Source organism: Narcine bancroftii, chromosome 6, assembly GCF_036971445.1.
Source record: "Narcine bancroftii isolate sNarBan1 chromosome 6, sNarBan1.hap1, whole genome shotgun sequence".
Classification (NCBI taxonomy): domain Eukaryota; kingdom Metazoa; phylum Chordata; class Chondrichthyes; order Torpediniformes; family Narcinidae; genus Narcine; species Narcine bancroftii.
Window position 1 is genome coordinate 140,540,740 of NC_091474.1, and position 14,509 is coordinate 140,555,248.

The 14,509-nt window shown below is 36.5% G+C and overlaps 1 protein-coding gene across 1 annotated transcript in view; it reads right to left on the reverse strand.

Annotated features, from left to right (window-relative positions):
- The window catches only part of LOC138736530 (myelin transcription factor 1-like protein), a 461,086-nt gene that overhangs the window by 255,107 nt on the left and 191,470 nt on the right, over nt 1–14,509 (reverse strand). The window contains exons 6-7 of the mRNA XM_069886189.1: nt 13,445–13,794; nt 10,602–11,579 (exon numbers count right to left, since the gene is read on the reverse strand). Coding sequence (XP_069742290.1) covers nt 10,602–11,579; nt 13,445–13,794 — 1,328 coding nt within the window. The remainder of the gene's footprint in view (nt 1–10,601; nt 11,580–13,444; nt 13,795–14,509) is intronic.

Below are 14,509 nucleotides of genomic sequence, written 5' to 3' on the forward strand. Positions count from 1 at the left end.
TGTAGGGTCATGCACTTTGGTAGAAGGAATAAAAGGGCAGACTATTATTTGGATGGGGAGAAAATTCAAAATTCAGAGGTGCAAAGAGACTTAGGACCCCTTGTGCAGGAGGTTAATCTCCAGGTTGAGGCACTGGTAATGAAGGAAAATGCAATGACTCATAAGGTTCTCTCCTGGCAGTTTCAAGAATGACTCATGCAATTAAAATGGATTTGAATGTGACTACTTCCAAATCTCAAGAAATTAACAAAGCTTTTAAGCAATTTTATTCTAATTTGTATCAATTGGAGTTGCAAAGAGATGATAATAGGATAGAAGACTTTCTGTCATAATTAAGGTTACCAAGATGAAGAGCAAATGGAGATGGACGCCCTCTTAACCTTAACAGAGGTGAAGGAGGCATTGAGCTCATTACAAACCAATAAAGCTCCAGGAGAAGATGGTTTCCCACCTGAGTTTTATAAAGAATGTAAGGAGTTGTTGATTCCTCCTTTTATGGAGGTATTAGGCCTGGTGGCAGAAATGCACACTGTCCCGGAATCTTTTTCTACAGTGATAATAACAGTAATACAAAAAAAATAGGGACTGTTTAAAACTATTGTTATATAGACCTATTTAATTGTTAATTGTGAATTATAAGATAATTGCAATAATTTTAGCAATTGATTGATGGAATTTTTTTTTACCAAACCTGATAAATATGGATCAGGCAGAGTTTGTAAAAAAAAGAGACATTTTGTGGATAATGTACTTAGACTACATACATTTGGCATAAAAGAGAGTAGATTTAACTGTGGAAATAGCTTTAGATGCCAAAAAGGCATTTGATAGATTAGAATGGAATTTTTTGTTTAAGGTGTTAGAAAGATTTGAGTTGGGACAGATATTTTCAAATTGGATCAGAGCTTTATATAATGAACCTGAAGCTAAAGTTTTAACAAATGGACAGGTTTCTGCACCATTTCAGTTAACTAGATCTAGCAGATAAGGATGTCTATTATCACCAGGTTTATTTATTCCAGCGATAGAACCACTTGCAGAATTAATCTGATCTTACCCTGATATCAAGGGATTTAAATTGAGAGGAATATAAAATTAATTTATTTGCTGAGATGCTTTGGTTTATTTAACAGAGCCAACAGATTCAATACGTAAATTATATTCTAGATTGGAGGAATACAGGAAAGTATCAGGCTATAAAATAAATTAGGACAAAAGTGAAATTATGCATCTCATTAGAGATACCCAATTTAAATGGCTGGTGAATGGTATAAAACATTTAGAGATATGGGTAGATCATAATTTAAATAATTTATACAAATTGAATTATTCACATTTACTTAAAAATATTGGAGAAGTTTTGATTGGATGGCATTATCAGTAACATTATTGGGTAGAGTTAACTGCATTAAAATGAATATATTTCCTAAAGTACAGTATCTTTTTCAAACTTTGCCAATACTGTTATCACAAAATGTTTTTCAAGAATTAGAGAAATATATATGAAAATTTCTGTGAAAGGTAAGATGTCACAGGTTTCTTTAGATAAATTAACATGGAAATTTGAATTAGGAGGCCTCGACCTTACAAATTTTAAAAATGATTACAAGGCAGCTCAAATGAGGTTTATTCCTTCATTTTTTGAAGAGGGCAATCAGTCGGCATGGATTAAAATAGAAATCAATAAAATAGGAAAGAAAATACCAGAAGACTTGATATATAAATGGGAATCAAAATTAATATCGGGTGAGTGGGAAACACCTTTGTTGAAACATTTGATTAATGCCTAGAATAAGATAAACACTGAAATTGGAAAGAGGGGGATTGCATTATCTAAAATGCCTTTGACTCAAAATCGACTTATTCCATTAACAATGGATAATCAGTTTTTAAATATTTGGTCTTGTAAAGGAATTAGATATATTGAAGATTGTTATGAAGGAGGAAATTTAATGTAATTTGAACAATTAAAAAAATATGGAATAGAAAACAATACATTTTTTTTGTTATTGTCAACTAAGGGCATATTTAAGAGATAAATTGGGTCCCACAATGTCATTACCGAAATGTAGTGACGTGGTGATGTTGACTCGTAATAGACATATAAGGAAATTTACTTCAGCTGTGTACATCTTATTGCAAAAGGGAACACCAAGCAGGGGATCCATAGGTCCAGGCAGAGATGGGAAGCTGATTTAAATATTAATATTGATGAATGAAATTGGTTGGAGTGATATCATGATAGTATGATAAATACAATAAATGTTAGATATATATTAGTCCAATATAACTTTCTACATCAATTCTTTCTTATTCCACATAAATTAAATAGATTGAAGTCAAATTTATCAGATCATTGTTTTAGATGTGGCCAGGAGATAAGTACCTTTTTACACTCTACTTGGCCTGTCCTAAAGTGAGACATTTTTGGATAAACTTGGGAACTTTTTTAGAACAGGATACAGGAACTAAATTTTCACAAAATCCAATGCTGTTTTTATTTGGTAATATTGTATGGATAAGACTGTAATTAAAATTAACTATATATCAAAAAGAATTTGTAAAGATTGCATTAGCAATAGCGAGAAAATGTATAGCAGTAACGTGGAAATCGGACGCTTATCTAGGTAGGGAGCAATGGAACGCAGAAATGCATTGTTGTATTCCCCTTGAGAAGATTGCCTATAATTTAAGAAATAAATATAATGTATTTTTAAAAATTTGGCACCTGCATTTACAAATTGCAGGAATTAATTTATAGATATTTTCCTTAAACTTTGAGAAACTTGTTAACCTCCTTGGAAGAACTAAAAAATGTAAATAGTTAGAACCGTGTTGTGGGTGGTGTCTTCTTGGCAATCAGGTTCTCTTTTCTTTCCTTTCCTTTCTCTTTATATCTTTTGTTTTCTTGTTTCTTTCTATGATTATTTCCTTCTTTTCTTTATTTGGGAATTCGCTGGGGGAAGGGGGTTTGTGGTTTTATACCATTATTTATAATGGAACTAATACTAATAATTGACGATTGTATTTTGTATTTTCCATTATTACATGTATGGATAAAATTTTAAAATAAAATATTTTAAAAAAGAAGGCAAATGCAACGTTTTAAATTTTAAATTTAAATTTTACAAATTATAATTTCATTAAAATGATTATACATGTAGCATGGTAATGGCCCTTATGGCCCATGAGCCCTTGCTGCCCAATTACACCCAACTGACCTGCAACCCCCAGTACATTTTGGAGGGTGGGAGAAAACCAGAGCTCCCCCGGGGAAAACTCACACAGACTCGGGGAGAACATATGAACTCCTTACAAACAGTGTGGGATTTGAACATTGGTCCTGATTGCACTAACTGCCACACTAACCATGCCAGCCCAAGATATGTTGACTTTCATATGATGTGGAATAGGCTACAAGAACAGGGATGTGATGTTGAGTTGAGGCTTCATAAGCTACTGGTGAGGCCTCACTTGGAGCATGGAGTACAAGTTTGGGCTCTTTATTTAAGAAAGGACATGTGGCATGGGTGTGGGTTAAGAGAAGATTCACAAGAAAGATTCCTGGATTGAAGGGATTAGCATATGAGGAACATTTGATGATCTTGGACTGTACTTTTTTGCATTCAGAAGAATGAGGTGGGACCTTTTAGAAGCATTTCGAATGCTGAAAAGCCTGGATGGAGTAGATGTGGCAGTTATTTCCCATGGTAATGGAGTCTAGGACAAGAGGGCACAACTTCAGGATTGAAAGCACCCATTTAAAACAGAGGAATATCTGTTGCCAGAGAGTGGTGAACCTCTGGAATTTGGTCCTACAGGCAACTATGGAGGTCAAATTGTTGGGTGTGTTTAAGGCAGAGATTGTTAGGTATCTAATTAGTCAGGGTATCAAAGGTTATGGGGAGAAGGCAGGGGAGTGGGCCTGAGTGGGAAAATGGATCAGCTCGTGGTGGAAGAGCAGAGTGGATTTGATGGGCTGAATGGTCTGCTTCTGTTCCTTTTTCTAATGGTCTTATGATTTTATATTTCCTTCTCACTAATAGCCTGGTCACTGATCCAATTTTTGGAGTAATGTTTGTGTCTCACAATGCCTCATATCTGCTGAAAACTGAGCTGAGAGATGGAGTTTAATTTTTTTCAGGACAGTTTTGTCATTTAGTGAAATGAATGCTTTTCATTCCTCTCTGAATCAAGAAGGAAGGAGGGAATATGAAACACAAATCATTGTTTTCTTGTTATGAAGAGGATGAATACTCCTTTCAGTTCCACAAGAATACCAGGTTCTTCCAACTGCTGAGTTTCTTCAGAAGTTGGTATTTTGTTCCAGATTCCACCATTTGTGGCGTCTTGTGTTTCCATAAGAATAATGTATATTTCCCATGCTGTAAGATTACAGTCTTAGCAGTTTGGCATCCAAGCCTCCAAATGTTTGTCAGACCAAGGATTCACATATTCATTCTATGGTTGTTAAAATATTTTCCTAAATCTCTATCTTTGACATTTAATGTGGGCAGCAGGAGTTCTGGATATCTAATTTAATTAATGGAATTAAGGAATATGGCATGCTTGCCTTCAATGTTTTGGGCTTTGAGTAGAAGAGTAAGGAAGTCATGTAAAAGCTGTGTAAATCTTTGGTTAGGCTGCACTTGGAGTATTATGTATAATTCTGCTCACCCCATCACAGGAGATCTTGGAAAAGGTATAGAAGAGATTTACCAAGATCCCTGCTACATTCCCACGCTAGCATGTTTGCACATGGTTTCATGCACTGTCAGATTGACACAGCCCATAAATTGGAGCAACAAAACCTTATAATCCATCTGAACACCATCCAAATGGATGACACTCACATTGACTTTTCCGGTTTCCCTTAGCCCCCAACCTCTCATCTCTCCCCTTCCCCTATCCAAATGTCATCTTTCCTCTAGCTCTGTCTGTCTCTCTCATTCCCTTTCCATCCAGCTCTGTATTTACGGAGCCTCCCCCGATCAATTCTCACCTTTCTTCTTGAAGGGCTATCAAAGGGATTTTTGCCTGTTGGCCTGTGCTGTCTACCCTGCCCTTCTTCCCTCCTCCCCCAAGGATTTTATTCATGCACCTGCCTGCTTTTTACTCACACCTTGAAGAAGGGCTCAAGCCCGAAGCATTGGTTATATGTGTTTATCTTCTGTGGCTGCTGTGCAACTTGCAGAGTTCCTCCAGCACTTTGGTGCTTTTACAACAATCGCTGCATCTGCAGACTTTTGTTTTTCACTCTATACTGGCTCAGAAGGAATAAGCTATAACGAGAGGCTCCATTGATCCCTGGAGCATTGGAGGCCTAATAAAATTTTATGAAATTATGACAGGTATAGAGAGAGTTGACAGTCGGAATCTTTTCCCTCAGGTAAAAATGTAGAAGACCAGAGGGCATTTTTTTTAAAACAAAAAAACAGGCAGGTGTCTGGGACATGCCACCAAGGGTAGCGATGGATGCAAATATGATGGCAGCATTTTTAAGACTGTTTCAGACAGATGTATGATTATGCAGGGAATGAAGGGATGCATGCTGAAGAAATTTTGTTTTATTTGGCATTGTGTTTGGTTCAGACATTGCAGGGTATGGGCCCTATACTACAGAATACCATTTCACATAATTCCTCAACAAATCATTTTTTTATCCAAATTCAAGCTTCAAACTATCAGGCTGAAAAAAAAAATTCTATAATCTTTAGCTCTGAATGTTTGCTGAAACCTTTGTTTCCCCAAGATTTCCTTTGATTCAACGGCCTAAAAATTAATTCCAGTTGTCAGCACAATATGTAGCACACTGATTTCACATGAATGAAGTTAGAGGGAGAATGGATTCCATCCACATGCCCAGCACTGCTGACAAGAGACAAATTGTTAGACAACTGATTTTAATATATTTTGCTCTTTTGGTAAACCCAAGTTAACTAGTTCTTCATTAATTAACTCACCAAATTAAAAAAAAAAGATGAAATTGTGGTGATGCCACCCTTTGAAATTCATCCAGAGATGAAAGTGCTCAAGGCATATTGTGTGCATTCTATTTTTGAAACTAAATTCTGGTACTGTTCAGTTGCTTGGAAGTCCTGATGGTTCAGCACATGGCTCACCAGAGACTGATTCCTGTGTTCCTTTAATATACTATTTTCTGGGCTTCCTTTCAACATACGAGGGCCCCACTATCTGGGTTCACTTTAAACTCTCTGCTGTCTCCTGCACCCCTTATAAACTCACCGGGCCCCTTCTCCTGCCCTCCATTTAAACTCTCTGGACTGTCTACTGTGCTACCTGAACATTTACTGTGTTTGCTGGAAATATTATTGTATCACTTTAAAATAATATCCAATAATCTGCAAAATCTGTCAGCCCAGTGTCACCCAAATCCCACATGTGCGATATCAACAGTACATTATTGTATAACTCCATTTAATAAATTCTATATTGCATGTTAGTCCTCCCCTAATAAAAGAATATCACACTTGCATTGAAAGCAACCGGTAAGAATTAAAAGAAAACATGAAATTTCGAATAAGTAGATTGAATTATCAGAATGATGCCCTATGTTCAATAACTATCAGGCACCTCTCCAATAGCTAATAGCTTACCACCCACCGATTTTCCAGTTTATCTGGGACAGGATGCAGAGGGAAATGACAGACAGATCCACAAGAGGGAACATTTACCCAGTTTTGTACCTGACCTAGTTTTTGCTGTAATTCCTGAAAATCACCCGACCATCTGCTATTTATTATCTTCTACAAAGGAATCAGAGCTAATGTGAGCACATCATACACTCAATTTCATTTCAGATGTACTTAAGCAAATTACAGGTAGTTTTATAATTCTACCAACATGGAACAAAGAAGGCTTCATCTCATTGTCTGAGGAGTTTCAGATCCAACTGACATTACCACACATGGTGATTGATTCCCTGGTCAGTGTCAAAAGTGAAAATTTGCTCAAATGTATAGCGATTATTGCTGTGGAATGAATCTTTGTTGCTGGACCACTGACAGAAGAGAAATCCCATGTGTTTTAGTTTAATAATGGTTGCCCACAAAGGGAGTCTCTGGCTGGATTCTGGGAGTCTACATGATGGCCAGGCCTACATTGATGGCTGTGCTGACTCACAAGATTGTAATTGGCCCACAGAGACATCTGGTTTTTCACTGAGCACATCATTGGGATGTTGATGGTGTGCCTTGGATCTGCCCACAAGTGCAAAAAACTGGAGAGTTGTGAGTGCAGCTCAGGCCATTACACAAAGCACTCTCCTCTCTATCAACCCTATGTATACCTCTCACTGTACTGGGAAAGCTGCCAATATATTAAAGGACCAATTCCATACTGATCACACTCTCTTCCCCTCCCCCATCTCCCAAAGACAAAATAATAATGAAAATATGGACCTCCAGATTCAAGGACAGTTTCTGTCTTGCTGTTATCAGACTCTTAAAAGCCTATTTGTAAAAGGTGATGCTCTTGCAATGTTTTTAAACTGTACTTTCTCCATACCCTGCACTCTGTCTTTGTAACACTTCACCCTGCTCTGTTGTTTTATTATCGCACCACATGTTGGACTTAAGTGTGTGTTCACTTGCCTGCTTAGCATGCAAAATAACGTTCTTTACTGTAATTCATTTCACAATCTAATAAACAATTCAATTCCATTTCAAAATAATAACATTGATTAGAAATGAGGGAATGCAGCCAAGAAAGGGTCCCAGTAGTTGTGAAAATTGCTGCAGACACTAGAAATCAGAAATAGAAACAGAAACTGTAGGAATATTTTTTCACGTCAGGCAGAATCTGTGGAAATAGAAACAGTTAACACTTCAGGTCCAGTACTTTTACTCTTTTTGTAACTGTACCCTGACCTGTCGAGCTTTTCCAACTTTTTCTGTTTTACTTAATGTTTATGCAGGTGCCCTTCTGATTGAATGGGTTGGCAATCTTGAGCTTACAAGGCTCAAAAACATGAAGAAAAGCAAGACAGTGAAGAAGGCAAGAGGGCAAAAGGCAACACAAGGACATATTCTGCTCAGCTTATTCTGACAGATCTAATGAAAGCTTGCAACCAGCTCAGGTGCCAATTTTTTTGAAAATTCCTCCTGCATCATTTAAGGATCTCAAATCAGGTTCCCTAAATTTGTATGCTCTCTATAAGGAGTTTGTGCATTCTCTCCATGACCACCTGTGTTTCCTCTGGGTGCTCTGGTTTCCTCCCACATTCCAAAAATGTACAGGTTAGTGGATGAATTGGTCACATGAGTGCAATTGGGTGGTATAGGCTCATTGGGCTAGAGGGCCTTTTACCATGCTGTATCTCCAACCTAATCTTATCCAATCAGAGCAATTGGGTGAAGTTCTCATTTCTAGTCACCGCTGACAGCAGGATCTTTGGGGCATCTGCGGAATTGCAGACCACCCTATCTATATTATTTAAGTGACCATTTAAATAAACCTCAGGATTTATGGTTGGGTCATTTGTCTTTGATGCTCACTTAAACTGTGCAGGCCCCAACCAACCAACCCTCACCTCATCCCACCCATCCCCTAATGTGTAAAGGTTTTGATTAAGGCAATCCTGGAACTGTTGTGCACTAGTTCACTTCACTTCACTGAGTACAAATTACACAACACAAATTAATTTCAATTTCACCCTTGCATAAATTCAAAGTTCAATGCCTTTCAAATTTTTCCTTTAATCCTCAATGGAATCCAGATAATATTCAAAATTTTCCTCGTAATCTTCTGGAGATTCTTGCAGAACATACAATTCCTCAACCTGAAGCATGGCCAATGGATTGCACGCATTTGTCTTGTGTTTACGGTAATGTCCAGCCTTGTTACATATGTTATGGAAAGGTTTTTTTTTGCTTATTTTGATAAAATACATATTGGACTTTTGTGGTTGAGAAGATGAAGAAGAATTTTCCCAGAAAATTGCAGATTCTGAGTAGGCAGTAAATTTCAAGGCTGAGATAGAATTTTGAATTGCAGAACAAAGGAAGTTGATGGGAATTTCACACAAAATTTTAAAATGAGGCCAAAGATCTGGTGGAAAGGTGAATCAGGGCAGACATTGCCTTCATCTGCTTTGACATTCTCCAAGAAACAAAAAAAAATCTTTTGGAAGTGGAAGACTTCCCATATTTCATTTCCTTTAACAGTATTTTCACACATTTAACTATTTTAAAAATTATTTTAATATATTTTTTTTAACATTTAGTTGCAGTTTTCCTTCATTTTGACTTGACCTCTGTTTTACTCGAGCCAGGTTCTGAAGCACCTGAAACAATCCATCAGCTGGGAAGTACTTTGGGACAACCTGAGGTTTTGAAAGGCACCATATCCATACAATTTTTTTTCCAATACCACTGCTCATTCCCAGACATGAAAAACATTGCATTGGAGAAACAAATATTTGCCATTGAAAATTATCCTTGTTGTTGGTTTTTAGCCCATGAGAGAGCAATTTGTGCAATATTACAATGATCTCCAAAATGGAAGCACTTAAAAGGAAATAAAAGTGACAGAAACATACATCAAGAAGTTAAATAAAATGAACAATATGGAAAAGGGGAAGAGAGGAAAAAGAAGGCAGAATAGAGGAAACTGAAAACATTGGTGGTCAAACAATTTTCATTCTACAGTTTTGAAAGTCAAATATTATTTCTTACTGTTAAAATTATAATATAAGGCTTTCTTTTAGAACCATAGTGAAAAATTATTTGCTTTAACAAGAGAGTGAAATTAGGGAAAATTAAAAGTGTTTATATTTGCTGACAGTCTAAGATTTAAAGCCACATGATCCTATGTAACAACACAATTTCAGTTTAAATTATATGAATCAATTCACTGATCCTTGTTCTCCATGGCTCCATTGGATAACCACTCAGAAGATCAAGACCAACTGACATTGAACAATTGAAGTGATATTCCATAGCCGTGTACATCAAAGATATATTCTGATATATTTATGGCATTTTGAAATAAGAAGTTAGGACCATTCGACTAAAATATTGGAATCTGGATCTTATTTTGTGCAAAAAAATTACAAAACATTATTAAAATATAAGTACCATAGCAAAACAAGGACAATAATAGAGTGAAAAGCAATTTCTGTGCAAACCAACAGCTGAATTTCTATTGAACTTCTTCTGCTTTATCTATTATCATTTTAGAAGAAGTACCAAGATAAAAAGATAAAATGTCCGTTATGTTTTTAGAGGACTCCTTTCACTCTTCAACCAAGATGAACAGGAGAACCCCTATTAAACAATATCCTTTTGATCTTTTGTTTTCACTTTTTTGATGTGTATACTCTCTGGAATAGAATACCTGACCAGCAATTTGTGAAAGGATAAAATCAAATGAAATGGAATGGGATTTAAAAATAAATAACCACTGATCTCCTCCCGACCACTTGTTACCTTGTGCAGTGAATCATTTCTATTAACTTACAATATTAACATAATTAACGTGTGGATTTTTGTTATCAGTCTTTATCGGGCAAATTTTGTTTTAAAGACAAAGCAGCTGAATTAATAGCTCTCAACAGATTCCAGAACAGACAGAAGTTGTACCTTTAGGGTAGTATGGCTTTTTAACATGACCATCAGAGGATCTAGACTTCTTCTCATCTCCGACATGATGCCTTGGAATTTGCTCTGAAGCATCTCTCTTTGCAGCTTCCATGGCCATTTTTTCTCTCATTGCCTTAGCCCTTTCTGTTTCCAGTGCAATGGCCTTTTCTAACAGAGTCAAATTTCCCTTGGTCATATCAAACACCTCCTCAGACCTGTCAGATTTGACTGAGCCAGTGTCATCATCTCTGTCATGTGACTCTTCTTCCTTGACACCAGAAGAAAAAGCTCTGGAGCGAGGACTAAGCTGCTCTTCAAGCTTCATCAGGTTGACCATATCTGAATAGTTCCGATCTGACATCCTTCTTGTGACGTCATCATCGGGCCTGTTCTGTTGACAATCACTAAAATGATGTTGCTGGTTTCTTTCCTCGTGTTGACTCTCGCTTAGCTTCCTAGCCAAGTCAAAACATTGGTTCCTTAGGCACTCAAGACTGCTCAGGCAAACAGCTTCATCACTTTCATCGATGGTCTTTTCCAAACCATCGCTGGCGGACTTGCATGATCCTAAGTTCACATTTCTAATTTCATTCTGTATTAAACCATCTATACGACCTCTCACACTTGCATTGTCTGAAAGAACCACACCATGTCCTTGTGCCAGTAGTTTAAGGGAGTCCACTGTTTCCCTAACAACATCACTGTCAACATCTAAACTCAACTGGCAGGAGTCACTTTTATTTGATTTTCTAACCCTGCTCCCATTCGTGTCACTGTCATCCTCTAGACCACGTGCAGTGCTGTCACTCATCTCAGACTCTGTCATGGCCCTAAATGCTGCATCTTCAGCTATTTTGCCCAGGTTTAATAATGATTTTGCAACAAGCTCATCATAATTGTCATATTCGTCATTGTTGTTGTCATCTTTCTCATTGTCCTGGTTTCGCCTGATATTATCAGATTCTTCTTGAAGGTCTTCTAATGGAAAACAAAAAAGCAAATCTTAATTATTTGTTGTTTGATGATCTCGTGATTAAATTAATCAATGGGTATCAATCAGTTGTTATTCAACCTTTCTGCCCAATTTATCTCCTGCTTAGAAGGCAGACACTCAAGCTCAGCAGCCACACGACCTCTTGTACCTTATTCATCTCATCATCTTCTGCACATTAGCAGCGGGAGCCAGGAATCCAGTTGAGTCTCTTCCAAACCCCCCCCCTCCCCCCCGCCATCATTTTGCTGGGAAACAGGAACAAACCCCCAAGGAAACAATGCCAATGCCAAAAATTACCATTTTTATTCAGGGTTTTCATGAGGAGATCCTCCATGGATTTTCAAAGGCTGGATGCCATCCCACTGATTTTGTCACCCATTTTTGACCACTCAGTTTGTCTCCAAACTCTGCATGGTTTACAGCAGCAGTTATCAAAAGTAGAAATACAGATTTTTGTTTTTTTTTCTGCTGAATGCATTTTCTATTTTACAAAGTTGAGAAACATTGAGGCCAATTATTGTGGTCTCCTGCTGCTCTGGCTGAGATCATCAGACTCATAAAAGATCACAGCCAACACCTGGTAACTTCATGCACCACTCAATATCTCACCATATGGAACATTATTGACTGATTTCAAGAATGTCTTATATGCTGAGTTTATGTACCACTTATGAAGCACCACTGAGCATTGTTATTAACAAATGTATATGAGAATTTGGACCACATTATCCAAATGATCAGAAATTAATAATATTCATTTATCAAAATTACAATTTAGTTTTAGTCCCATGGACCCATGATGGAATGCTAATAAAAAATAGATGTCAGCTTGCATCTTTACAAATCTTGATGCCAGGGGTTCCCAACCTGGGGTACATGTACCCCCAGTGGTACATTTGCACTTTTCAGGGGGTACATTGGGTCTGAGAGAATAACCATTATTATACCATACATGCTGTTGTCATCTGCAGTCAGATTGCACAATGTTGTGTTTTTTTTTATTCTTAAATTTTAGGGGTACACGGGAACCTGTAAAAATGCCCAAGGGGTACAGAGGAACAAAAAGTTGGGAATCCCTGCTCTATGATAAAGTCATGGGATTCACTATGATCATTCAAAAGAACTGTCTCACAAAACCAAAACCTTACTCATGGATTAATGTAACTTTAGTCAGGAAATTAAAATTATATGCTGGTTTTACAGCAAATTATCTTTAATTAGGAATGACACTTTATTCACCTTTCTATAAAGGCACATAATGCCCTAAATAACCATTTGTGTGTAGAAATCAAAACCAATTCAAATCCATTAGTGATACAGTTTATAATGACTGTATAATTAAAATAAAAACCTTTGAACTCACAGACTGTAATTATGACTATTTTCAAATACATAGTCCTAGGTTTAGTAAAGTCACTTGGATGACAAAGTCTCAAACCAACAGTTCACCTTGAAATTAATAAACAGATTAAAGAAATGATTGGCATCTTGGAGCAAGAGTAGCTTTTAACCTCCTGGTCAGTTAATGAAGTTCAACTCTGGTTCATAAACAAATTTATGTTGATTCATTATATAATTTAACAATGCTCTTAATAATAAGAGGATAGCCTTGTCAAATAATGTAAACTACAGTACTGTAGCTCTATTGCCATACTAAACTGATTTCACAACAGGAAATATGAGATCATCAAAATTCATTCACTTATTTCATCCCTTAACTTGTTTTAAATATGCAATCTAAAATTGAAAACAACTGAATCCAAATTCAGAAAATCTTCGCATTGGCAGTTAAGCATTCAGCAATGATCAATATATATTTTAATCTCTTTAATATCAATGTGATTCATACCATGTTCATTACTCTGATCTTCATACTCCTCATCCTCTTCATCTTCCTCTTCTAATTCGTCCTCATCTTCATCTTCTTCATCTTCTTCATCTTCTTCTTCTTCTTCTTCTTCTTCTTCTTCTTCTTCTGCTTCTACATCTTCTTCTTCCTCTTCATCCTCCTCCTGATCATCATTCTCATCAGAGTACTCCTCATCTTTCTCATCCAGTTCCTCCGTGCCATCAGTTTCATAGCACTCGTCGACAGAGGAGTTGTCTGTTCTCACCAGAAAAGTTTTCTTCTTAGATGTTGGTTCACTCGGTTGCTTGTCCTGTATTTTGCGTTTTTTTGCCAATGGACATCCATAAACACTAGACCAAGAAAACAGAAACATGCCTATGTTATGGAATTTCCACCATAACTAGAATAGTATTGGAAAATAAGTTACATAAGATTTTTTTAAAAATCACTTGGATGCTCAATTTCCAATTTGAATGCAAACTTTCAAACACTGTGGGGACCCATTTTGAATTACTTTTATAATCTTTGATTGATTATGAAGGTAGAACGGTTGACTAATGAGGTAATTAATCACTCTGATAAGAATTCTGTCTTTCTTTTCTTTTCACCAGTTTCTTTCTTGCTAGTGGGTTTAGATTTTCCCTTTTTTTAATAATAAAATAATATAATATCAATACAATATAATCTGTAATCTGTAATTGGAAGTAATGGTTTTAGGTGTAATGTATCCTTTTGAATTTTAACATATATCCATAAACACTACACTTTTGGATGTGAAATTTCAATGTTAATAAAAATATTGAAAAGAAAAAAAAATCACAAGTGTTGACTGAGGATTTAACAGTAGCCAGAAACACTATTTGAGTATCCAGTGCCTCTACTGAGTTCCTAGAAATCCCTGGGCTCACTAAGAACATTTTAATTTCATTTTGAAATCTTTAACAAAACAGAGTTATCTGTCCCATTGTTTCCGATAAAATGAAAGTATCTTGCCAGCATTGAGAATTAAATTCTGCACCACATGTTTGCATGTCATTACAGAGGTTAAGCTCCAATCAAACATTT